This window comes from Dermacentor albipictus, chromosome 5, assembly GCF_038994185.2.
Source record: "Dermacentor albipictus isolate Rhodes 1998 colony chromosome 5, USDA_Dalb.pri_finalv2, whole genome shotgun sequence".
NCBI classification, from domain to species: domain Eukaryota; kingdom Metazoa; phylum Arthropoda; class Arachnida; order Ixodida; family Ixodidae; genus Dermacentor; species Dermacentor albipictus.
This window is the reverse complement of record NC_091825.1, coordinates 86,719,549-86,746,890: the sequence shown is the minus strand read 5'-3', so window position 1 is coordinate 86,746,890 and position 27,342 is coordinate 86,719,549. Positions and strand designations below refer to the sequence as shown.

The window sequence follows — 27,342 nt, the reverse complement described above, 5'->3', positions numbered from 1 at the left end:
AAGCCGATCAAAGTGGCCGGGTACAGCCCTTCTCGTTCCAGGTAGTCTTGCCACCTGTTGAGCAGGACGTGCTCCAGCACCTTGCTTACGCAGGGCGTGAGCGAGATGGGCCGGAGGTTATCCGTGTCCGGCGGCTTCCCCGGCTTGGGGATCAGGATGGTCTTGGCTGTCTTCCACAGCTTTGGCAGCGCGCCCGCTCTCCAGCACTTGTAGTAGTATTTTGCGAGCTTTTCAATCGAGCCGTCATCGAGATTCTTGAGAGCCTTGTTCGTGACGAGGTCCGGGCCGGCTGCCGACCGGCTGTTGAGGTCGTGCAGGGCCGCGCGTACCTCCTCGACGTCGATGTCATGATCGAGCTTCGCGTTAGGTAGGCCGCTGTACGGCGCGTGCTGTTTGGTAGGTGTAGTCGGCAGGTATTTGTCATTAATGCGCCTGGTGACTTCGTCGACGCCGTGTGCTGAGACCGCCTGTTGTATGAGCCTGTCGAGTCTGTCCCTTTGGTGTGACTTGGTCTTGGTTTCGTCAAGCAGGTGCCGCAGCAGGTTCCACGTCTTCCCGCTGTGCGTCTGCCGGTCTGCCGCGTTGCAGATCTCGTTCCACTGTTGCGTGCAGAGAGCGCGGCAGTGATCCTCGATCGCTCGGTTCAGCTCCGCCACCTTTTTTCTCAGTCTGCGGTTAAGACGTTGTCTCTTCCAGCGATTGAGTATCGACTGTTTCGCTTCGATGAGATGCGCAAGCCGGCTGTCTACTTTGTCGATCTCCGCGCCCTTTTCAATCTCTTTAGTCGTGTCGCGTACGCTCTTGGTGATTTCGGCCATCCACGAGTCGATGTCTTTGATCTCGGCGTTACCGTCGCTCTTCTGGCTTCTGGCGTCTCGAAATGCATCCCAGTCTATCCATCTGTGTGTTTTGATGCTGGTGTCGTTGTGTTCCGGTATGCCGATTTCAACGATGGTGTGGTCGCTACCTAGGTCGGTCCCCGTGTTTTTCCAGGTGATCGCGCCCCGGATGTCGTTCTTGACGAACGGGAGGTCCGGAGTGGTGTCCCGAGGCACGGAGTTACCAATTCTCATCGGATGGGTCAGGTCCGTGATGAGGGTGAAGTCGAGTTCCGTGGCGTCTTGGTACAGGTCGCGGCCCTTTGCTGTGTACTTGTTGTAGCCCCAGGCAGGGTTCGTCGCGCTGAAGTCTCCGCACGTGATCAACGTGATGCGGCCCGCTGCGGTGCTGGCTCTGTGCAGTAATGTCTTGAATCTCTGTTTACTCTGCGATGGGTTGCTGTAGACATTGAGCAGAAATATGCTTCCTTTTCTCTTCATGCCCGGGATGATTTCGGTGAGTGTGTGCTCGATCTTGATATTGCTGTGCAGCTCGTGTTCGACGAACGTGAGTCCCTTCCTGACCAGGGTGCAAAGCCCTCTGCTGTCGGGCGGTCCCTTGTGCACTCTGTAGCCGGGGAGGGATGGTGCGTCGGTTAGTGTTTCTTGTAGTAGTATAACGTCTGGTTTGCGCGCGGCATGTACGATGTGCTGTTGGATGACTGCCTTCTTCCTTGTGAAACCAGGACAGTTCCACTGCCACGCGGTTACACCTGCTGCTGCTGGTGTTGCGTTGGCGGCCATGATTGCGTTGGCGTGTACGGGGCTCCCTGGTTGGGTGGATGTTGCACGAAGAGGGGCGCAAACGTCGGGTGGCTTACCATCGGCTGTAGGTTCCTTTCGATGTATGCGAATCTGTTCATGTTCTCGGCTTGGTAGGTCTCCATTGTTTGTTTCAGTGCTGTCACTGCTGCGATGTTTGTCGTGATTAGCTGTTCGAGTTTGCTGAATGCCGCTTCGAATTTCGCTTCAAGGCTGTCGATGCGATCGTTTTCTGTTTGCGTGCGCATGGCCTCGATGGCTCGCTTCTTCGGTGCCGGTTCCTCTACGGCTTTCTCCTGGATGTTCGTTGTCGTTTCCTCGGTCTTGCTTGTGCTTGGCGTGGGTTTCTGTAGAGGCTCGTTGTTGCATAGCAGCAACTGACGGATCTCGGCGATCTCTTTCGTGAGGTTGTTGATGGTCGCTCGCAACGCCGCGTTTTCTTGTCTTAGGAGCTCATTTGCCTCCCGGACCTTATTCATATCTTCTTTCTTCGTGGTTTCAGTGATTTTCTTCGCGTTCCTTATGTTGTTTCCTTTCGCTGCGTCGACCCAGCTCACTCGCTCACGTGATGGTGACGTTTTCCTGCTGAGGCTTCTCTTGCAGCAGCTGCTGTCTCTGGATTCGGGCCCGCGGTTTTCCGAAGGGGTCCTTGACTTTCGCGCAGCTGGCGGCTTGTCGAGTGGCGGGAAATCGCTCTCCGACAGCAGCTGGCGTTCGGCCTGCCGGCGCTCCCGTTGTCGTTTGCGCACTACGTAAGGGATCTTGTATTTCGCCTTGCATGTTCGGTCTCCGGTCGGGTGTTCGTCTCCGCACAACTTACATTTTGGGGTACAGCAATGGTCTTCTGTAGGGTTCTCGAGTCCGCAGGCCAGGCGCGTCTTGATTGTGGGGGTCGGGCACACGTCCTTGCGGTGTCCCACTCGGCCGCACTGCTGGCAGACATCGATCTTTTTCTTGTAGAGCTGGCACGCTATCAGGGTGACTCCGTATCGGACGAAGTTCGGTACCTTGGGTCCCTGGAACACCCCAATCGTAGTGGTCGTGCTTCCAATCCTTTTTGCGGCCACTGCTAGCGGGTTCATCTCGTTGACGATGTTTCTATCTAGCTCTTCGGCGCTCGCGTCGATGGGGATGCCTCTGATGACGCCCTTCACGGTGTCGTGAGGTGCCGTGCGATATGCGCTGACCTCGTAGGGTTTGCCTTGAATAGATATTTGCTGGATTTTAGCGTACCTTGCCGCGTTGTCTTCGTTCGGTGTACTTACGACCATGATGTTCTGTTGTGTGTTGGGGCAGATGGTGTCCGCGGCGCTTTGCTCGCTCGTGATCTTGGCCGCAGCGAGTATGGCCGCAGCGACGGTGGTGGTGCCAGTCTTGACGATGTCCAGTCCCCTTCTGGGTCTGACAACTATCTTGGTTTCTTCTAGTGGCATGGCTGGCATGCGGGCTGCCTTGATGGCCGAGGCTCTGTCGTTCTTGTAGAATTTTGACCTCGTGCTTGTTTGACTCCCGCCGGGTCCGTCGGACTTGCCGCTGGCGGGGGTCCGCTGGCGCAGCCTCGACATGCGTTCCCCCGCGAGCGTCCATCCGGCGTCGCTGTGGTATTCATCGGGTGATATCTCTGTTCCCTGAACTTGAACGCACATGTCATTGTCCACGATCATTGTTGTTTTAGAGGGTGCCTCCATCTCGGAGCTGACGAGCGGCAGCCGCCGGGATTTACGGCAGGCAGCTGTCGGTGCCACGGTGTTGTTGGGCCTAGTGTCCGCGGAACACGCCTAAACCTAGCAATCCTCCGCACGGCGGCAGTGGAAGCAGTCACGAAATGTGGCAAAGAAAAACGCACCTCTGGGGTGAGCTGGTATCGGTCGATGCCGCTCGCATTCACGGACACATTGGTGCAAACAAAACTTTGGTTCGAGGTAATTAGCACTGCGTAATTGGCTAGCAATCATGGAGCCGATCTCTGACTAGGGACGAGCGCTTCTTCGTCGTCAGGTTTCCGTGCCATATTAAGCACAAGTAATTTCCCCTGTGTTGTCCTTGGTGTCAGTGTTTCTTCGCTTATTATGATATGATTAATAAAAACCGGGACCCTCGGTTAACCCCCTCTCTTCTCGTTTATTACGTAACGAGGGTCTCGAATCCGGCAACATTGATGCCTGCATGTAGCACGTGTGGGGTTTATTGACCAGTTGCCCTCACCCAAAAAGATCATGTTCTCGTGACGCCTGCGGCAAAAAGGGCGTTCCATGTCCGCCGCCAAGGTCTGTGAGTGGTGGCGCTGGCTAACACTCCCAGGGTTCTACTAGTACACATAAATACCCAAGAAAGTGGAGGGGGAAACAGTGCCGCGGTAGCTCAATTGGTAGAGAATCGCACGCGAAACGCGAATGTTGTGGGTTCGGTTCCCACCTGCGGCAAGTTGTTTTTTCATCCACTTTAATTTCCATTAATTTATCGTTTCTTTATTTCATTTATTAAGCACAAGCAATTTCCCCTATGTTGTCCTTGGTGTCAGTGTTTGTTGGCTTCATACGATATATATATATATATATATATATATATATATATATATATATATATATATATATATATACACATATATATATATATATATATATATATATATACATATAATGTATATGTGTTTATATATATATATATATATATATATATATGTATGTATGTATGTATGTATGTATGTGACGACTTCAGACGAAACTTCTACGATAGAGGTGCAGCAGTGTTGCTAGCCTAACTATGTTCACCTGCGCCGCCCGGGCGGACGCGCTGCTGCGGCTTATTGGCCAGTGGCCACAACTGATAGCCGAGGATGGCGCGTGCTTATATCTTTATGGCGCGCTCTGATTCGTCATCTCAAAGTGCATTGGGCTTTTTCAGTGCATAATTGTATTGAGCGTGCGCTGTCGTAGATGGCAGTAACATCAATGCTGTGCGGCGAACTTCTGCCCAATATCTGATAGGCTGTTTCTGCTTGCACGCAACAGCCTGAATTTTCATAATCGTCATCACACTATAATGAGCGTTAGCAAATAAAACTGTAGTGTCCGTGCGTGGCAACCATCCAGTTTATCACTGATGCCTTTTGAGCAGTTCTATTGTTTTGTTTTTTTATCTCTAGTTTGAGTTTTTTTCTTGCTCATAGGGCAGCGGATGATAATTTTTTCCAACGCTTTGAGGCCATATTTCTTTGTGCGGCATGAAACAATGAAAAGAAACGCCCCCCTAAAGGTTTCCGATTACTCGCAATTCTATTGTTTACACTAATATTGTTCTGTAGTTGAGTGTGCTTTTGCTGTTACCTACAATTATGAGATAGAGGGCTCTTCGGTGTGACGGCAAATTTCCATAATTTCATACATAACAAATAAACAACAACTAGCTGAGGACCATTCCGTGCGCTGGATTGGCCTTCCGGGTAATAGGACGCAAAGCTTTCTTTCAGCACTGTGCGAAAGGGCTATAGTGGTGGTACCCCGTAGATTTATTCGCTCACTGAAGGGCAAACGCTTCAAAAGAAGGGATGGGTTTGGGACTCCTTCTGAGCAGCCATGGCCTCCAGCATTGGCTGTCGTAGTTGAAGATTGTAATACGCTCGCTGAAGTTATTGAAAAGGCGGTAATTAACAAATTATAGGAATTATGAGGGTTGATTTACAATTATTTCACTATTTAAATGTCTCCTCCAGCCCTGAAATCTGGCGAGAATAAATTGCACTTTTTAATCAAGTGTCAAATTTCAATAGCTGCTGAGAATCGCCGCAAGAACGCATCATACATTCAAAAGCTACAGCGTCAACTGAACCCGTAAAGCGCTCCTCCGTTTCTTAAGCTGATCCTCTTTTAGAATTGCCTCAAGTTTTTCGAAGACAGTTTGTGATCTTGCAAATTTAGGGATTTCTTCCAGGTGCTATAGTAGCTCGATGTACTCGAGGCGCGCGACCAAAAAAAAAAAATTGGAAGCATTATTTCGCGCCAATTCTATACGCTAACCATCGAAAGGATATCAACAGGGGCTTGTTCTCGAGAGTTCTTTAGTCTATGCAGTTAAAAATGATTCGCCGGCTCCCTTTATGTATGTTTCAAACCATGCTGTATTGCTCATGTAAATCTGTCGAGTGGCACTACTCCAGCTGCTTTGCGTTCAAGCACGATGACGCAAACGACAGGCTGCTGGGCCAAACTTGTGGTAAGTTCCCCTCGCCGACTGTGTGTACTTGCAAACTGGCGATACTGCACCAGCTGTAATTCCTCCGCTACAATAGACTCTATGTGAATCGAACTGTGTATACGCAAAAACCAGACATAGCTGCTCATAAACAGATGGCTTAGTCGAGCGTAAATCTGTAGCAAAACGAAGCTTATTGGACTCCTAAATCGTCCGAGCTGATGCTCTATACCTTCCGTTATTGTCGTGGGGGGGGGGGGGGGGGACGTACTGCATTCAGTGGAATCGAGCGCCACCACGTTCGAATTCCGCCACATTTGGTTTTCGTCACTTCTTCTCTCGATTCGCTCCGTACCACGCCGGAACATTTCCCAATTCTGAGCATATTCTCAAAAAAAGTCGTCGTTTGACAAATCGCGGCTTTCGTAGAGGAAAGCCGAAGGAGAAGCCTCATGAATTGTTTCTGCGTCTTCAGGCATGAGGTAAATGTGGTGTATGCATTGGTTTCGAAGATCAGCTATACCTGTCTGCTTTACAACAATGAACTCGACCGAGACGGCCAGTGCGAAAATTCGTACCTATGGGCGGTAGGTTTCCCGGTTCTATGATATTCTCTCGAGAGATGCGGAACTTCCATTTGACAATGTGTCGTTGCAGCGCAACAGCCCATCCCGGGGCGAGGCAGTTGGCAACATGGTGCCCGCCTTTTATGTTATGCAGTTTTACGTGCCAAAACCACTTTCTGATTATGAGGCACGCCATAGTGGAGGCCTCCGGAAATTTCGACCACCTGGGGTTCTTTAATGTGCACCTAAATCCAAGTACACGGGTGTTTTAGCATTTCGCCCCCATCGAAATGCGGCCGCCGTGGCCGGGATTTGATCCCGCGACCTCGTGCTCAGCCCAAAACCATAGCCACTGAGCAACCATGGCGGGTTGCCCGCCTTTTATAGCTCGCTAAACGTGTATGGAACTGAAAGTGACTGCTGCCGTTTCGACTGCCTTCGGCTCCGTCATGGCAAAACGCACAACACGCTTGTTCACTTCTTTACGGCTGTTCTGGTTGCTTGCGTGTCTTTATACCCGTGTACCTGTCATGAAAATGCATTTCGTTTTGCTTTTCTGCGGAGAGTTAACTACATTTAACGAGCGCAACTACTCACGAGAAAGACCCATGTGTATGAAAAGTCGACAGGCAGCATTTTTTTCTTTTTTTGCAGATGCCGTAAGTAAGAGGACGCGGCAATAAATTAGGTTTGCGTGTGATGCACTTTTTTGCTGCTTTAGTGTTTCCTACTGTACCCTTTATGACCCATGTCAATATTTTGCCTATTATTGCTTTCGAGGAGGTAATAAAAACGTCGTTAAAGAACGCGGTTTATGGGAGATATAGCCCTGGTACTATGTCCCTGTTTGGTGAAAGCCAGCGTGGAAAAACCGCTGCGTAGTCATTTCCACGCCCAGCAAATTTTAATCACGCCAGCCTACAGAAAAAAAAAAACACGTTGCCAACCGATCTTTTTTCCAACCCGCTCCCCCCCAACTTTTCCCTGCGACCAACTTCGCTCTCTCCCATCGGGGCCTGTACACAGTCAATCGCGCAGAAAGTGCATTGCTTCCTGGCTACGCAGGTACCTTAGTCTCACAACAAGACTGGGACATTCAGCTAACTGAATGACACTGGGCTATTAGAAGGAAGGCAGGCAAAAAAAAAATCTAATTTAGGCAAAATCTTCAGAGGCGTGCCCTAAAGGCTGCGTCAACGCTGCAGTTGGACCATATACATTTATAGATGGAAACACCTTTTTTCCATATTTTCGCAGTGACATAGAACATTGGTTGTATTGAAAATTTTTTTTCCTGCATGGTGAGAGTAATTCCAATAGGAGCTGAGGAGTGGAAATGGAAAAACTTTAATTCTCTATATCTCAGAGAGATTGGCGGTGGGCCGGTGTCTTCATGTTTTGAGTCCTGGCCGCTTCACAAGGTCGGCGCCCCTATTCCAGGGCACCGCTGAGTCTTGCTGCTTCGCAGGCGTGCTGCACAATTGCCCGTTGGGCTGAGAGCTCGCTGCTGGTGAGCAGACCCTCCCATTGTTCCGCACTTGGGTTATTTACTTTATGGAATGCGAAATTACGCTTGCATTCCCACGTGATGTGATATAACGGGGGGGTTGTTCCGCACCACGGACATGTATCCCTGTACTGGGTAGGGAACATTTTGTGTAATGTGTGCAGGTTGAAGAACGTACCTGCTTGCAGTCTTCGCCAGCTTACTGCCTCATGTTGTGTGAGCGATGTGTGGGGTGGGGCGTATTTAAGTCTCCTTCCTCTGTAATGGTTAAGTATTTCTGCATACGTCGGCTCCACCGTTAAGGGGGCCTCTAGGGTTTCCGACTGCCCTGCTCGGTGCGTGAGTTCGCGAACTAGGCGGTCCACCCTTGAGTTGCGCTCTATATCGGTGTGTGCCGGTATCCAGAAAATCCTATGTTTTATCTTTTTGTTAGGAGGCTCTGTTTTGAGGAGGATTCTCAGTGCTTCCTTACTAACTCTGCCTTGTGTGTAGTTCCTGCATGTTGCTTTGGAGTCCGTTAGAATTATCAGAGATTTGTTCCTGCGGTAACCTTCAGCCGCCGCTACAGCTACGGCGACTTCCTCCCCCTCCGTTACAGCGCAGTTTCTCAGGGTCGCGCAGCTAATTGGTTCTCCCGTGTGGTTTACCACTGCTGCCGCGACTCTAAACATTCTAGTGTTGCGGTCCCATGGGTATACGGCCGCGTCTGTGTATACGGTGTTTTCTAGTGCGGCTAGGTTTCGTTCCACGAAATCTGCTCGTGCCTGCCTTCTGGCGGCGTGGAGATTCGGGTCCATGTTTCTCGGTAGGGGGCTAACCTCCAGTGTCTGGCGAACGCTGTCTGGGATGCTAGCAGCCCGATCATCTAGTCCGTCTGTGTTATGCCCTATTCTTTTTAGGAGCTTGCGGCCGGTGGCAGTCTGCTGGAGCCTGGCGATCTGTGCAACGAGCTGCGCTTCCGCGAGTTCTTCGAAGGTGTTGCTCAGGCCCATCTGTAACAGTTTATCGTTGGGCGTGTTTCTAGGCAGATGTAGTGAGGAGTAGAAAAACTTAAGGAATGAAACTGCGCCGCACTGCTCTGCCAGTTGAGCCTAATGTGCAAATGCTATGAACACACACGCGTGACTACCTTTGTAAATGGAAATGAAGACGGTTCCCCCCGTGGTACTTCAGTTCGGAAGCGTTGGGACAGCGGCGTTCCGCGAATGGGAGGTGTGGTTGAAAACCCTCTCCCTCAGCGCCCGAAAGGCGCTCGCGCCCGGGCCCACCGGGTTGTACGGAGAACGAGAAACGGAAGCGTTTAAGTGTGTTAGCACTCTGTCGGCCACTGCAGCGTGTCCACAAACGTAGCTCATGAGTGCTCTTGTAAAAAATAAATTTTCGTTTCTTCATTGGAAGCAGAAACGTTTTGTGGTGTACAACTAGTGGCTATCAGTCGATCTACACGACTTTTTTTAACGCCAGGGTAATAGAAAAATTCCGTAAGTTATTTCTGACTACAAATGCATTGAATATGCCCTATTGCAGATTCCTAGAAATAAATATCTTTGAGAGGCCGCTAAGCGTGGCAAAGTAAAAATGAAAGGTAAAGACACAACGTATTCTGAACCACAATGCGTCATAGGAGTGGTTGCGAAGTGATATTCATGTTCAGGTTAGTTTAAGGAAACCCATGCGGCAATCATCGGAAAACACGAAGTCGCTCGTAAACACACGGTAAGCAAACCATATTCAGCGATCTAAGAAAAATGCACCCTATATAGAACACACAAATAGGAAGAGAATGTCTTCACACAAATGTTCAATGAAGGCAGTTGCTGAAACGAAAGTGTCACCAGTAAATTGCGCACAACGTCAAGTCCAAGCGAGGGGCGTCTAAGTTGTCGGTGGGTGGTCGAAGCACCGTATACATAGGGCACGGTTCAGGTAATGTCTATGGTTGGATGTCCTGTCGGCTTTGCTGGAGCTGGGCCGGGCAGCTGGACACAAGGAACTTGACCCAGCACCTGTGCCCATGCAGCCTGAGCACTGCGACTACGGCATTTGAGCTCGAGCTGCTACCCCGCCCTGGCCTCGGACATCATGTTCCTTGTCGGCTCACCGAGTGTCCTCCGGGCTCCTTCACTTCCTTCGAACGCTCTACCTTGTTTTTTGTTTCTTTTAGTCTTGCCGTGGATACTTGGTCGTTGGTCAAGAGTGTTCCCAGTCGCGCATCGTCTTCGTCGTCGATGGATCTCATTGGTGCGCTCATGTCGACAGTCCCTGTCGTCGTTCTGTCCCCTTCGCATGGTCTGCACTAGACGAACTGTGCACATCTGAACTATGCGCCCATCGTCACAGAAGTGCGCCTTCACTCGGCACTATTGACGCGCAACGATTTTCACAATCTGCGTCGACTAGGCACACGTGCCGCTCCCCTGCTCATTCGATACACGGCTGCCACATCTGGACATCAATCTCTAATCTACAAGCCCATAGGCACCGTTCACATTGGCTTATTGCAGGAGGAAAGCTGAAAGCGTACAGTCTTCAGAGCGCAGCTCTTAGGCGCCCGCTCCTGTGCTGAGCGACGGCGTCGGAGTCCTCGTAGTAACCGAGCGAACGAGCACAGCGAAACCTTAAAGTGCGAACGCCTAGCACGTATTGAAGACGGCGATAGCAAAGAGAGCGCGAGGACGAAAGCGGAGGCGGAGGGTGCCGCGGAACGATGAGGCGCACAGCGGATGAATAGGCCATTGCGGAAGCATGAGAAGAAAAGCGTAGTGCCGCGCAAGACGGGCACTGCAGTGAGGGCCGCTACCAGATGGCGCCAGAGTAGCGCGCGTCGTCTGATCATCGAGGGAAACAAAAGCACGGAAACAAAGCGCTGCATGAGCAAAGGTTTGTCGGCTCCGGCTTCTTCGAATCGCACCCACGCTCACCCACGCGCTGCCTCTCGCCATTCCCCGATTAGTGAGGCAGTCGCGCCACACTTCGCTTCATTTGCAACGTGCTGCACGAGACAGAATGTCGCCAAATGAAAACACGTATACAGCTGCGCTAAAATTTCGTGTTAGGGGACATCTTAAATGTCAGTAGATTTTGTTGTACAATGCTTGTCGAGGTGGGAATGGTGATGACCACGTGTAGGCACAATAAAGTACGACACAGACAGTCAACATGCAATGATTCTGTATGTCATGTGCCACCGTGGCACATAGTCATACTGCAGGATTGGCCAAAAATCGGCACTCCCGCAGTGACGCATGTCTAGTGACTAAGTAAAATAAAACAAAGTAAATAAATGTATTCATTGAATATGTAGCGCTAATTTATCAAGCGGCGTGTGAGCTTTCGATATACCTATGAGCTGACATCATATGTATATATTTTTTACCTAGGGATTCATATTTTTACCATGCAGAACAGGAGGTGCGCCCAGCGGTACAACTTTTTCACCCACCATGCCGGGCTGTTATGAGCCCGTCTGCGGGAGTTGGCTTTCGGAGCACATATCACCTTCATATCTATATCCACGGACACGTACGAGGAGATGCTGACCGACTCAGCAGCCGCCAGCCGAAGTAGCAGCCACGCCGCACACGTAGTGGTAGGGAAATAAAATGTCTCTTCAATTATAATTCTTCAATTATGGGCCGATATCCCGTATTGATATCCCGTATATCCGTATAGATGTACGCGATATCCCGTATAGATATTGGCGCTGCCGTCGCCATCCGCGTTGTTTTGGAAAGCACTAGCGAAAACCCCCTTACCACGTTTTTGTTTTGGCGAAACCACACAAATGACGCGACGGGTAAAGTAGCCAACGTGCTGTCTCATCTGTTTCAGCCATGACATCGCCTGTGCTGTCTCTTCATAATCAACGTAAAGCATGTAGCCAAGCTGAGGAACCTCTATGCGTCGAACGTAATGTTATTCCGCATATAATAAACTTCACGGGTTTCATTTGTAAATCGTCGGTGTGAAAAGCACAGGTTTTATTGAGTATCACTGTAGTTATCTTTTCTTGTTGCGCTGTAGGAGATAAAAATAATGAAGGGATATACGATATAAGGATGGCAACTGGATTGTGACTCCGGGAACTGACTGACGAAACGATTATTGACCAGGTTTGCTAACGACGTTCCAGACATGACACCTTACTTTTATGACATGACATTACACATATGACACCTTAGCAGAAGGGATGACTTACGACTGACCAAGGGCAAAATTTGTTGGTATATTCTGGGTTGGGATGGCTTCATTTGTATTCTTTTTGAAGATACGTCAATGTGATTCATGCTCCCCCCCCCCTTCTCTTTTCAGCATTCCAACGCTCACGCAATGTGCTTAAACTGTGCATTCTCGTCCTCTATTGTGAAAAGAATTTATGGCTTCACACGTAATTTCTCGTCGACCGAATGCCATGTAATGCTACGCATCATAATGCATTCTTGAGGGAAGATTGCGTCACAGAAGCAGGAACTAACATGCACACAGCAGAATCGATGGTTGGTGACAAGTGTGCCAAGGTGCCGCTGCTGCTAGCTATTATGTCGGGAGTTATTGGGTATTGTGTTGCAGCGTGTAATCATCATCGGTTAAGGTTGGGTTAGCATTTTTTCTCATTGTATGGTAAACGGGTACATAAATTTGAATGAAGATAGAGAACTTGCCAGTGATGTGGACAATGACGCGTGGCTCTATGTACCACTGTTTCTCCAATAACGGCACATTTCCCACCCTCAGTTGGGAAAGTTGGGAAAGGTATATATATTTCTGCCATATATGCAAAGAAGAGGCTGTACTGCACAGTCGCCAAAGTTACTCAGACAATGTCTTATATTCTTGCGTGAATTGTTTCTCAGGATTTCCGAGACTGGCATCGAGTAAAAAAATTAACGAAACAATACATGAGCAGCGCACGCCTTTTATGTTTATTCTTCCCACACTATTAAAAAGTAAAAAAAAAAAATGTCAGCGCTCCCGATCGGAAGGTGATTTAATTTCACTGGCGCTGCTTTTTACCAACAGCGCCGTTGTGTCCGTACGATGCCATTATTCAGGTCGTACACTGCATGTTAAAGCCTTTGAGGGTGCCAAAAATGTTGGCGCCACCACGTATGTTGCATCCGTGTGTAGTTAGAACACCGTCCGAGGAGTTCCAAAGTAACACTAAACGTTGCCATCGCTGTAAGTGCTTCGCCATTGTGCCGAAACTGCCAATTTTTATTTCCGTACAATATGTCTTGTGAGCATTTAATACGTTCACTTAACGACTCTGACACTTAAGGCATAGAGGCGATTTGTTTACCTATGCATGACTTCATAGGTGCGTGCACAACATTTGTTCAAGTACTGCTTTATTATTTTTCGTGTTCTGATTACTATCTCATGGTTATATTGCTGGTGCTGTAGGTATTCCTGGTGGTGCTGTTTTCATTCTCTTTATGTTATTTGGATGAACAACAATTGCGTCGTGTGTGCCACTGCTGGCACACACGACACAATTGCTGTGGCCTTGTGGGTAGTGAGGGCGAGTCAAGCTTCCTTAAAGCTTTTCCTTCAGTCCCTACAGGTTTAAGGATATCACTTCCTTTTCAATTGCTTTCTCACTAATTGCTATGGCGGTGAAAAAAATAAAATCAATACACATCAAAGTAAATATAGTGTGAGGAGTTGACAAATGAACAGTTACTACTTCTTTCCTATCCATAATGTGCGAAACGTGCCAGCCTTAAGGCCCTCGCAAAGACAGCTATATACAAGAGCCCGTTACACCACCTGCTTGTTACGTATTAGAGTAAGCCTGTGCCTCTACCGAAGGAGATTCAAGATGTGGGGGGTTAACTAGCTGAGAATTAACTCTAATATTCCTCTTCAAGTACATGTAAAACGCGGAGATACTTTCATGAGACTACCGCTCAACTGGTTTGAACGAACTTTGTCGCATTTGACATAAGAATTGAAATTCTCTTGAAAGCAGGAAGCATATCTTTGTTTAGGCATGAAATTGCTTTCAAAAATGGCCAAAGGATTGTTAAGCTTAAAAAAAACTAGAAGCCTGAGGTTTACATTTCCGTAACCTTGCACAAAAAGCATCTGTCACAGTTTTGTAAACAGCATCTGTGAGAGCATATGAAGCGGAAAAAGTTGAAATTATGAATTTACTTTTTACGTAAAATTCTTATGATGCTTACGAAGATTTTGCAATATTCTACGCCCCAACTAGTGGTAGATTTTTGAGGAGTGAAATTACATCATTTGTACACCTTGGGTGTATTTTTTGTTCCTATGTATTTAGATAAGAATCTCCGAGCTAAAGTTTCGAGTTAAAGCTGTGTGTTAAGAACCTCCGAGCTAAAGCTGTCCAATAAGTCAAAGACTCGATCTCTGTAGTAGTAAAGGACACGTTAGTTTCAGAAAGTGAACGACAAGATGCCCTAGCTCGGTGCCGTTCGTTATATTCAGCTTTGAGAAAAGGCCGCAAATGTGAGCCGGAAAAATAAATCAACCATTTCGTTCTGATATCAGCAGTGATATGTTGTTTCTTAATGGCAATTAACTTCTTACTCGTTTCTCATTTTTGCAGTTGACCGGCAAGTTCTAGTCTATTACTTGAAGTGGAAGTTCGGCAAGCTGGAGAAGAGGCTTAAGGTTTTCTTGAGTGACAACATTCAGCAGAAGAGGCGGATGGAGACAACCAACCGTGTCGACTACAGTTAACGAACATTGGGCATGCCATAGCAGAGGGAATAGGTTGCACACTTTTTGCTATAGCAGTGTGCAGACGGATGCGTTTGTGTTACTTTCCAAGCCTTCGAAGTCGCAATACCTCTCATCGCATAATCGTTTCTCCAAAATTTTTTTGCACACGAAGCACAACACGTTAAAGTATGAAGAAAGACTAATGGCGTGTCGTGGCCAAACGATGAAATCAAATGGCACAAATGTGAACAAAACGCTGATCACAAAAGACAGAATACCTCTTGTAGATGAAAACTAACAAACAAAAGTAAACAAGAAAAGCAGCAAAAACGTGGACGTCACTTCGTTCCATAATCGTAACGGAGGCATTGGCGTGCACACATTCGGCACCCTACACCTACTTATGAGAGTGTAGAAAGTGTCAACTCGCACAGAAAAGCGGTCAAAGCAAGCAAAAATCCTTTATATGACTATAAAAAAGCTGTTTTGACCTACACAGCACGCCAGGCAAGTCAAGCAGTGCAATAGTTTCTATTTACTGGCTAGGTTACGCCCGATATATGTAAGTAGTCGTTGTACAGATGTAGGCTACAGTTCGTGGGAACAATGACAAGCAAGATAAAGTGTACAGTAGAGGCCGCGTTGAGCAGCAAAGAACGAGCAGGAAAACAGTCGCTCGTGGCCTATGTGCTATGTTATTGCAGAAGTCAGTGAAGAGGCAGACAAACAAACAAACAAGCAAAAAACAAGTACGCGTATTTCTACCCAAATCGTCGGTCTTGGAACTCACAAGTGCGGACTACCAATTGTGCACGTGCTAAGTAGTGTCGTCAGACTAACTTATCGGCGTGAATATGTCATTTCAATGGCGGTGCATTCCTGACATGGGACCTCTTCGATAACCGAAGCAGACGGGACTGTATTAGGGTAACAAGAAAGACGGCGGTTATTTCAGGCCAATTGGGTCACTAGCGAAACGCTGTCGAAAGAAGAAGTTGGAGCAAGAGAAGAGAGCAAGATGGCAGCGCACACCTTCGTCGCATTGGACTACCTAGTGCTCATTTCTTTACTCGTGATGTCGAGTGGGATCGGCGTCTACTTCGCCTGGCACGACCGCCGAAAGAACTCAAACAGACAGTTCCTGGTAGCCAACAGAGAGATGAGCTGGTTGCCGGTGTCTATGTCGATGATGGCGAGCTTCCTCTCGACAACCACGGTCCTTGGCGTGCCCTCAGAGGTGTTTGTGCGCGGTGTAACATTCTGGATGGCTGCCATATCTACCACTTTAGCGATTCTTATGGCTGCGTTCATTTTCATGCCCATGTACTACAAGATGAACATCACCAGCATTAACGAGGTACGGTCTCTCTTTTGCCTCGCCTTTAGGTGTCGTTCTGTGGTTGACTTACAAGTGTTTTGTAACGCTGTCGGCAGTGAGGAAACATGTGCATTGGATAAGTTTGGACATTTCAAGCGTCTCAGAGCAAAAAACAAGGGTATTCACTCCGCGCCTGACACACTAGCAATTAATTTGTTTCTGACGCAGTTCTGCTGCAAATGAGAAATTGAGCCACGCGTATTACTAAGGGCTTTAGGAGGAAGCTTTAGCTAGGGTGCTAATATCTAAATAGATGTAAAAGTAGAATTAATTTTTCTCGGCAACCACCACACTACATTTGACGGGGTTTGTTGCGTATAAAAGTAAAACTTAAAATATAGTGGCTGTTTGCTTCGAATTTTCGTTTTAGGTCATCGATGCTTTGTAGAGACTAGGCGAAAATCACTAATTTTCCGAAAACGAAACTATTCGTTTACAACTCTGTAACTCCGCAATGAAAAATGATATCACAATTGTGTAAACGGCATCTAACAGTACATCTAAAGCGGACAAAATCGATGTGTTACACATGAATCTGAAAAGATTTAGTAATATGGAAATACGGCTTTTGCAGAATCTTTGTGCACCACGTAACAAATTCACGTAAGATATAAATTGACATATCATGTTTGTTCGCTTTGTATGATCTAGTGGATTTTGTTTGCCGACCCGCGATATCTGTTCTTGATGCAGAGCTATTCATTTGTAAACTTCGTGCTTCTATATTTTTCGAACTTTTGAATTTTTGAAAATTCTTGTAACAAAATTCAGGCCTTAAGTGGGAATTCCGCTTCTAACAGTTACTAGGATTTAACTTTCCCTCCCAAATGCAACATATTTCAGTAAAACCGGTTCAAGGGTTATCTTAGAATAGAGTTTCTGCGTTTTACATGCCTTGAATAGGATGCGTCGGAGTTGGGCCCTAGCTAAAGCTTCCTCCTAAGGAACACTTCTATGAAAGTTGGACTAGCTGATACTACTTGCAAAAAGCGATGTCCACATCATGTTTGATAAAATCAGCTAAAAAGATAGGTATGGCTTAGGTTTCAAAAAGAAAAAAAACTTATCGTCTACCGAAGAAGCTTTAAGCAACCTATAGCCTCCAAGCTCTAACCTACAATCAATGCAAATATATTACATGACCAGAGTGTTACTTTTACTAATTCTGCAGCGTTGATGCCATTGTACATAAACATAAGCAGTTCCGATGCGGTATATGTTTCTGGAACAATTCCCACCTTATTTATTGCGATAGATCATGGAACCTTCTCACACAATGTTTTTCTCTGTAATGCGTAACGATTACATTATGGTACGATGATGCTTCGGTGCATGTGCAACATAAGATGACTGCTGGAAGAAAGTGTTCTGTTATGCAGTGTACTGCTGATCATGGCCACGCTAATTACACGAACAAGGTTTACCTTCCTTCTCTTTACGTGTATAAAATTAATAAAAAACTTAGAACACATACGTTCAGAGATAAAAGTATGGTGCAAAAGTGCAGACTGACGCAATGCTGAGTGTTATCTCTTCCAGTATCTTGAGAAGAGGTACACGTCACGGGCCATCCGAAAGATCGGGTCAATAATCTTCATTGTGCACACGGTAAGAGAGATTTGCTTCTTAGATGTCACCACGAAAGATGCATGCAAATGACGTATGCAAAGAATGCATGCAAATGATATATTTACAATTTTGACACCCTATTACAAGTGTGGTCCAATCTGCATGTGCAGATTATAAATAGTGTGCGCGTGTTCGTAGTTATTTTGCGAAGTTAACCGTTGTCTCTGTTCCGTGCTCTCGAGGCACCACACACAAGCATTAATTTTAGAGCGTACTGGAGGTCATTCCTTCGTAGGCTTCTGGCATATTTACTGTTATATCTAATCGCATCCATCAGCCTTCACCTTTTCTGACACTTAGACGTCTTACTATTGATAAAATGTTCACGATCACTATTTTTCTAAACGGGCTGTAAGCTCAGCATCTGACATTTATGAGAGGCACTTTGTGGCTTGAAATTATATTCTCGTAGTCGTGCGCTTACAAAAACGTCTCTACCATAGCAGTGCGGAGTTAACATCTCTGTAACCTGGGTATGCTTTCAATACATTTTCTTGTTTCGTTCTTAAGCGCGCAAAAAAAAACGAAGTTTGTTTTATGTTGCAGATGTTCTACCTGGGTGTTGCGTTATACGGTCCTTCACTGGCTCTGGGATCTAGTAAGTTCGAGTCTGATCCGTTTTTATCGAGTTTTTACAATTTTTACCATTAGCAGTTCCACTCAGATCTGTATATAGCACCTGGCACCAAGCATCTAAGAATGGTGTTTTCCAAGTTTGCTTGCCCGTAGCAAACAAGAAGAAATGCAAAGATTTTGGGATTGTGCCCCACCTGGGGAAAGTTCTTTTTTCTTCCACTTTCATTTCCATTAATTTATCGTTGCTTTATTTCATTTATCAAGCACAAGTAATTTCCCATATGTTGTCCTTGGTGTCATAGTTTGTTGGCTTCTTATCATGTGACTAATAAAAATCGGGCTCCTTATTTAACTCCCTTTGGTCTCGTTTATTACATAACGAGGGTCTGGAATCCGGCGACATTGATGCCTTCAGGTAGCTTGTGTGGGTTTATTGACCATCTGCCTTCACCCAAAAAGATCACGTTCTCGTGACGCTTGCGGGAGAGAGGACTTTCCCCGTCAGCCGCCAAGGTCTGTGAGTGGTGGCGCTGGTGAACACTCCCAGGGTTCTGCTAGGAATCATAAATATCCAAGAAAGTGGACGGGGAAACGGCGCCGCGGTAGCTCAATTGGTAGAGCATCGCACGCGAAATGTGAAGGTTGTGGGATCATTCCCCACGTGCGGAAAGTAGGTTTTTCATCATCTTTCATTTCCATTAATTTATCGTTTCTTTATTTCATTTATTAAGCACAAGTAATTTCCCCTGTGTTGTCCTTGGTGTCAGTGTTTGTTGGCTTCTTATGACTTGCCCTCAGCAGTGCATCATGATTATTAATCCAGTATCCCTCGAATCTGCTCTCATCACCACTGATTACATCTTTCCTGGTCCCTTTCCTTTTCCCTCGTGCGTAGTAGGCAGGCTACAGAGCACGCAAGCTCAGGCCAACCTCTGTGCTCTTATTGAAATAAAATCTATATCTGTTTTTCTTGCTTTTAATTCTAAGCAAATGCGTGTACATTACGTAAAAAATTAAGCGAGACTCGGAGAGGCACGCGTATGGGTGCAACTGTCTGTATGTTGCATGCATTCTTATTTATTACGAAGAAAAAGAAGCACAACTGTCTCTTAGTGAAGTGTTTTAACGATAATGAATTAAGGAGAAAACATGGTTCTACGCGCCACGCTAAGCGTGCATTTATTGTTGTCTTGATAACGTGATATGCCACTCTGACGGACAAATTAAGCACCAATTTAACTGAGTGCACTTCATGTTGGTGTCATTCGCAGGCTGTAATGCACACATATTCAGTGACATTTGCTCCACTTCCTTTTCATCCTTCTTATCTCTGATCTTTCCCTCTCTTTTCCACCTTCCCCACTTTGTTAATCTGTATTAAGGTGTAAGCTGCGCGCTAGACAGTTACAGTGTGGTCAGTAGGTTTTGTTCTTCTCTGCCAACCAATACCAATATTTATCTCTTGCTCTGTCTCTCTCTCTCACATTCTCAGTACATTGCATTCGTCGAACTCACTTCGCTGCGTCGGAGTGTGTAGCTTCGATAGTAGCACTTCAAAAAAGTTCTGCAGCGTGTTGCCCTCCTTTGACACGTGAAGGCGAAAGCCTGCTGCGCACTTGGTAATGCATTAAGTTATGCGATCGGAGGTGTCAGTCTTGGGGCAACGAGCTGCTGTGTGAAGTAAACGTGTGGCAAGCCGTTGTCTGCGGGCTTCAGCCTCCTCTGTACGTTGCAGTCTCGCATCGTCGGGTTGCTGATGTGGCAGTTCGGCTTCTTCGGCTTGTTTTCCATGCTTCGAGCTGCAGCTTATAGCGGGGCCACACTCGCGCCAACGACGTTTCTCTTCGACTTCACGTTGCATCAGGAGAAAGCAGCACTCGCGGCCTAACGCCTTGGTTCAGACGCTTCTGACGTTGCCCCACGTTTGTTGTTTGGCGAGCATGCTAGGCTGTAGCGTACTTCCGAGGGGGGTATGCAATGCTTTATTGAGGGTTCGGATGCTTGTTTTGAGCTTGTTCTTTATTGAAACATACACTGTTCTGTGTGGTGCATGTTTGAATTCAATTAATGTATGCATTGCTCACTTTGCTGATGCGCTTGTAGCCTATACCTCAAGGGGGTAAGAGCCATTGCACTTTTTGCTTCCTTACGGGGGTATGAGCCATTAAGTAAGAGGGCGTGAGCCATTAACTAAGGGGGTATGAACCATTGCATCTTTGCTTGCTTACGGAATTACCAACGGGCAATGGAACCCAATATGTCAAAATTGCACAAATCAAACATTGGCTACCCAAAATCACATTCTTTGGGGGTGCGAGGGCTTACCCCCTCCCAGGTCGCTCCTGCCAGCTCTCTCACAACAGACGTGGGAAGAGCTGCTCAGAATGCCGGATGAAAAAGTACAAAAAGCCCTCGTTGCCTGGCCCGAAAGGGTCGCTCCTCGTGAGGGGCCATCCTAGGACTCGGGCCTGCCAGAACATAACTGAGCAGAATCTCAATGAAGTTGTTACCACCACCACCTACGGGGGTACTAGCCATTGCTGATGATGACATTTTTTAGCGCCCTGCTAGACGCCGCGTTCTTTAGGCATAAGCCACTGCAACGAGCCACTTAAGGCTATCGCCTTAATAAACTATAAAACACTCGTTGCAGAATCGGCACTCATTCTAAAAGCTATTGTTCGTAACTTCAAAAAGTTTTAAGTGTCTGCACTTATGCGAACCACCATTATTCCTTTGCCAGTGAAAACAGCCTCGTCCTTTGGGCGCTGACTCTTCGCCATTTTAGGCTCTATCAAACGCTCAGTGCGTGTGTAGGATGTCACACGCTTGCCGTCTGGTCTTCGCTCGTGATGGTTGACCATGTTGATATGATTGTTCAAATACTGCCTAAATTAGCCTATGTATATGATGTGCCGACTTGTTTACGCACCAGCGCTGCTATCAATTTTAAGGGATTGCTTTTCTTTATCATTGAGCAGCGCACCGCCAGAGCCACACTCGTTGCGGCTAAGTGCACTGGCCCAAAGTTTCCCTAAATTTGCCCGTATGACTAGGGTACAAGCTCCATATTTCAGCGATGACCCTCTGTTGCAGCGAAATGGTGATTCGCGCCGTTGAGCCATGTTCATGTTGAAGTTTCAGTGCAACTGCTATGTGTGTTCATATTTGTGCTTCGTAAAACCTGGACATGGATGGTCACCAACTGTTAGGAACAGGTAATGTGAGACAACATGAGAGTTCTTTTTTCTGGCCAGGATTTAAACCAGAAATACATGTAAAAAATTTGTGCCAGCATTGCTAATAAAATTGGTAATATTTTGGTATGTTTTGCCCATATGTTGTCGTTCAGGTAGTAAAGCACGTCTAAGCTTCATATGTGCCCACTGTGAAGACGCTCTAGGCCCGTACTTACAAAAAAGAAAACTTACTATACAGTGGTTTGTAAGCGAAAATTCTAGCCAGAGCTGACACTGCACTTATCATTAGCGACAGCGGACGAAAAATTTTAGGAATTAGCAGACACCAAACAGCTCATACGAACATCAAGCTTTGTGAATACAGGCCCTGAAAAGTGGTATGACGTTTCGGAAGCCGCTACCTAAATTCAACAGAAAAATACACTGGTGCTCTACGTAGCTTTTCATAATTAGACTGTGCAAGGCTATGCTAAAAATTGTAAATACTCTGCCAATGAATTTCGCCGCAAGTACTGGATGCAGTTTTTCGAATATGGGGTTGAATTCACAATGGCTTTGGTTCATCAGTGTTCGCTGCCACCAGGCGGATATCTTGGATAGCAGTATGTCCAGCCTTGAGCATGACTGTCATCTGCTATTATGAACAGTTTTAGCGTGAGAACACTTCTGTGAATAGGAGCTACGGTGTTGTCAAAGCGCGCACGAAGTTGACGCATTCTGTCCTCTTTCTGTGTTGCCCACGAGAGAATTTCATGGGCCTTTAATGCAAGAATCACAGTTTAGACACTGCAGGGTGTAATATCTGGCAAGGCCTAGTCTAGACTGCATTTAGCCCAGACCAATCGCTATTGCACCGATTGGGTCCCATTATTCAGAACAGGGGTAGCACTCACAAATCTTGTCATTCATAAGGGCTCTTTGGCACTGGTGAGACTCTTTCGCTTACATTATGTCCAGCATCAGGATTGTCTGGCACGTCATTTTACGAACACCTCTACCGTAGGAGCTTTTTGGAAATACGAGCCCGGCTTTGAAGCAGCGCGATAATTTTTTTGGACGAAGATCCGTAGCATAGGTGAGAAGCAAAATATGCATGAGAATCACCAATTCACCGGTAAAATCAATAACAAGATTTTACTCATTGCGATTTTAACGAGTATACGATTGCATGTTATCTCACGGCAGTGCATGTCATGGATGGTGTAAATTTCGTAAGGCTCAGCCGAGCTGTGCCGACCATTGATCCGTCTTGGATTACAAGTACTGTCGCTAACAAGATAATAGAAATATTCTTATCCGACAGATTGCAAGATTACCTTGCTGGAATTGTGAATAAGTGGGTCATATTCAGAGCAAATATAGGAGGAAGTCCGGAAAGGTTCAACAACTGGTGAAGGATGTGCGGCTTTCACACTCCGCCTGCACTTTCCTGCCTTTATTGAATTTTGAAGCTCCTTCACGTTTGAATGCAATTATAGCATCAAAGAGAAAACTACAAGAAAATGTTTAAAAGAAGCATAAAAACGCAAATACTTGTTCGAAATCTTCGAATTATGAGCGACATCAGCGGTTCTTCATTAAGGGTGAGGCAATGAGCATAAATTGTATCAAGCAAGAATGCAGCGTTGGATTAGACATGCAGTGGCGTTTTGAATCAATAGTATTGCATATTAAATTCTTATAGGTGTTTCAATTTACATACTTTCACATTTGTTCAGCAGGTTGGAAAGGTAAGGTGCATGAAGGCCACTCGCAATAAAAGGAAGTTCAGTTTAAGTTTAACTGTAGCGACCGTAACGTGCACGATTATGATCTGATTAGCGTTGGTCTCCTGGCATGCAGAGCATGGTGTTCCAAGAGCAAAGGCAGTTTTTGAGCGAAGCTTCCTGTGTGAGCCCTCCTAAGCTTTCTTGACCGTATCTACTGGCTGGGCGCTGGTGTCCTGACAGAATATATTTGTGGGTATATGTCTACAAAGGTTATATGAAGGTACTGACGAAGTACCTCTTACAGATTCTGTATGCTGACCACCGATGTTTTTTTTTTGCGCAACAATAAAATGAATTCCCGCATAAAACCTCTACATATCATGTCGACTCACAAACATATCCAAAACACACAGATCTGTTAAATGGAATCGTGGAATCATGGGATAATGGTTCTAGGCCAATCTTCGGCATTGGCCCATCCCACTACGTAATGTTCCTACACAAAACATGAAGATATAACATCTACTCGCAGATATATCTAAAGCACACCGATCTGTTATTAGAATGACCAATTATATTTTGCGAATATTTTCATTCACATTCGTGATTTAGCCAGTCGATATGTGCCTCTGAAAATGTGGCCGTTGCTTTCTAATACTCCCGAATGGGCATGTCTCACTGCGACACAGGAGGTACAGAATCCTTAGATGCAGTTTGATACGTGTCGTACTTTTCTGTGCACGCACCTGTTATTACCAAACTGTGCGCATCGTCGTTGGTTGTAAAGAATTCAATTACCCTCTTTACTTAAGTTTTGCTTCTAACAGATTTCAACATTTGCATTCGATCTGCACGAGTTTTACTCTGTTAAACTATTTTTCAATTGCAGTGACCGGTCTCCCGGTGTGGTCTTCCATACTCTTGAATGGCGCCGTCTGCACGTTCTATACCTCCATAGTAAGCATTTGCTATTCATTAATACGAGAGCTATGATGTTAATCAGTCGAATTTTTTTTTCATGCACCCGCGTTTCTTCATTTCGAAGTAAATGTTTGGAGTATTGGGAAGGAGAGGCAAATATTTATGAACACGCGTAATTAGGAATAACATTCTTTTAGGCAGCACGTCAGTCTTGTCGGTTAACATCAGCGTACAAGTGAAATATAAAAAAAATGTGCATTCATTACCTTAAATTTGCCAATTGACGTTTGAATCAGGAACTTCGAGTACGTTGTACCTTGACATTTTAGGCGCGTTAGTACCCAACGCATTAACAAAATAGAAAGCAGTGACTAGCGTCTGTCTTGCGAACAGTGTACGCCAAAATATATTGGTGTTCTGGTTGACATTTTAAGCACTCTACCCCCCCCCCCCCCCCCCAACTCTTAGGAAATACACGATGCATGTTCTTACAACATACACATGATTCCATCTCAATTACGTCTAGATCCTCCACATATACCAGATTCTTTTATGAGCCTCCTAAGAAATTGCTACCGCATCAATGAATAGGCGGCCGGTAGGGAGGGCAGTTTTTAGGAATACGCGGAATTACGAGTATTATTGTCTTTAGTGCATGCTTAAGAATGAATTAACTATACAATAAAATATACAAAAGAACCCTATTGCCATTATGCAAGTCCTATTTTGCTTCATATTTTATGTTTTATCCAGGATATTATGACTGCTGTCATGTCACCTGCGTGGTAATTTGAGCAATATATATGTGACATATTTCTTGCTAGCAATGTTACAGTTCAAATAAACTTATTTACCAGTAAATTTGTATTGCTGCTATCAATTAGCGGCAACCATGGCACAAATCTGTAATTAGTAATTAACAACCCGAAACGCCAACTCCTGAACTGATGTACGATCAATAGTGTACATTAGCGTCGTAACTCTGACGTTCCCTATGGTCTTAGACAAATGTACACCCTTTGGAGTGCATATTTGCCAGACAAGAATAATCCTCATCTACCTTGCTTGCGTTTCCTTTGCTGAAAACACTGCCCTCGCTACTTTACTGTCGAGAATGCTCTGTCATGCTGATGATGTGCATGCCGTTCGTGACTTCGAAGTACCGTGCTTGCAGCGTTAAAACAAGCAAATGCAGGCAAGATGGATGACGACTATTGTTGTGTGGCAAGATACGACCCTAACGCTATCATTTTGTTTAAGAGTGTAGCACAGCCTATCAGTGACATGCCGCGTGTTCTTTTTTTACTTAGAGCACCTAGAAATACTTAAGAAATAAACTTGAATTACATCGCTTCAGACGAAATATCTGGCAAGGCCTAGGTTATTTGCCCCAAAAGACAATAGTAAACCATTGAATAAATAAACTACCCACATTTATGAGCCTATTACAATGCGGTATATTTTTTTTATAGGCGAATGTTGAAAAGAATCGTCATAGAAGTCTACTTGCAAGTCTGTACACCTCCACATAGCCATGCTGATGGAAATACCAGGCGTAAAGTCATTTAATCACTCTACGAGACGACGCACGCGCCACCGCGAAGCACGCATAACCGCACAACCCTTCTATGGCGTACATCGGTGGCGTAAAACGAAGCTGCCGTTGTGCTTCTGTCTTCGAACAGGCTAATGCCGACTGGCGCTTTTTGAAGCTACGGATTGAACGCACAGCCACTACAGCAGCAGGGGCGAGACCGATAGTTTTTATCGCGTGGTATGGTCAAGGTCTGAACCTGGCAACGTTTAACGCTAGACCGTTATCTACTGAGGCGAGTCTAGCAGTGCTCTTGGAGGAATTAGCGGGCATTAAATGTGATATAACAGGGCTCGGTATGGTTGGGAGGACAAATGAAGCATATGCAGTGCTAAAAAGTGGGGCACGTCACTTAGCGGAGAGACGAGAACTAGGAATCAGATTCCTGGTTAATAAGGATATAGCTGGCAACATACAGTAATTCTATAGCATTAACGAGAGGGTGGCAGGTCTTGCTGTGAAACTTAATAAGAGGTACAAAATGAACGTCGTACAGGTCTACGCCCGTACATCCAGTCATGAAAACCAGGAAGTCGAAAGCTTCTATGAAGACGTGGAATCCACGATAGGCAATGTCAAAACAAAATACACTATACTGATGGGCGACTTGAATGCCAAGGTAGGCAAGAAGCAGGCTGGAGACAAGTCAGTGGGGGAATATGGCATAGGCTCTAGGTATATTAGGGGAGAGTTATTGGTAGAATTTGCAGAACAGAATAATATTCGGATGATCAATACCTTCTTCCGCAAGCGGTATAGCCGAAAGTGGACGTGGAGGAGCCCAAATGGCGAGACTAGAAATGAAATACACTTCATACGCTGTGCTAACCCTGGCATCATGCAAGATGTCGACGTGCTCGGCAAGGTGCGCTGCAGTGACCATAGGATGGTAAGCACTCGAATTATCCTAGACTTGAGGAGGGAACGGAAGAAACTGGTACATAAAAAACCAATCAATGAGTTAGGGGTAAGAGGGAAACTAGAGAAATTCCGGATCAAGCTACAGAGCAGGTATTCAGCTTTAACTCAGGAAGATGACCTTAGTGATGAAGCAATGAACGACAATCTAATGGGCATCATTAAGGAGTGTGCATTAGAAGTCCGTGGTAACTCCGTTAGACAGGATACCAGAAAGCTATCGCAGGAGGCGAAAGATCTGATTAAGGGACGCCAATATATGAATGCCTCTAACCCTATAGCTAGAATAGAACTGGCAGAACTTTCGAAGTTAATCGACAAGCGCGAGACAGCTGACATAAGGAAGTCTCATATGGATAGAATTGAACATGCTCTCAGGAACGGATGAAGCCTAAAAGCAGTGCAGAATAAACTAGGAATAGGCAAGAATCAGATGTATGCGTTAAGAGACAAAGCCGGCAATGTCATTACTCATATGGATAAAATAGTTCGAGTGGCTGAGGAGTTCTAAAGAGACTTATACAGTAACAGTGGCACCCACGACGATAATGAAAGAGGAAATAGTCTAGACGAATTTGACATCTCAGAAGTAACGCTGGAAGAAATAAAGAAAGCCTTGGCAGCTATGCAAAGGGGGAAGGCAGCTGGGGAGGATCAGGTAACAGCAGATTTGTTGAAGGATGGTCGGCAGATTGTTCTAGAAAAACTGGCCACCCTGTATACGCAATGCCTCATGACCTCGAGCGCACCGGAATCGTGGAAGAACGCCAACATAATCTTGATCCATAAGAAAGCGGATGCCAAAGACTTGAAAACTTAT

The 27,342-nt window shown here is 46.0% G+C and overlaps 2 protein-coding genes across 3 annotated transcripts in view; one reads left to right on the top strand and one right to left on the bottom strand.

Annotated features, from left to right (window-relative positions):
* LOC135906841 (sodium-coupled monocarboxylate transporter 1-like) overlaps nt 1–27,342 on the top strand; it is a 100,702-nt gene that overhangs the window by 49,829 nt on the left and 23,531 nt on the right. For both annotated transcript variants that reach the window (XM_065438434.2, XM_065438435.2), the window contains exons 2-5: nt 14,482–15,954; nt 17,515–17,583; nt 18,151–18,202; nt 23,979–24,046. In XM_065438434.2, the coding sequence (XP_065294506.2) occupies nt 15,616–15,954; nt 17,515–17,583; nt 18,151–18,202; nt 23,979–24,046 (528 nt within the window). In that variant the 5' untranslated portion in view covers nt 14,482–15,615. The remainder of the gene's footprint in view (nt 1–14,481; nt 15,955–17,514; nt 17,584–18,150; nt 18,203–23,978; nt 24,047–27,342) is intronic.
* LOC139060320 (uncharacterized) lies at nt 1,634–3,286 on the bottom strand (the record flags this gene model as incomplete). The annotated part of the gene is made up of 1 exon (XM_070539424.1): nt 1,634–3,286. A coding segment is annotated over exon 1 (1,653 nt), but the record flags the coding sequence as incomplete, so codon positions are not given.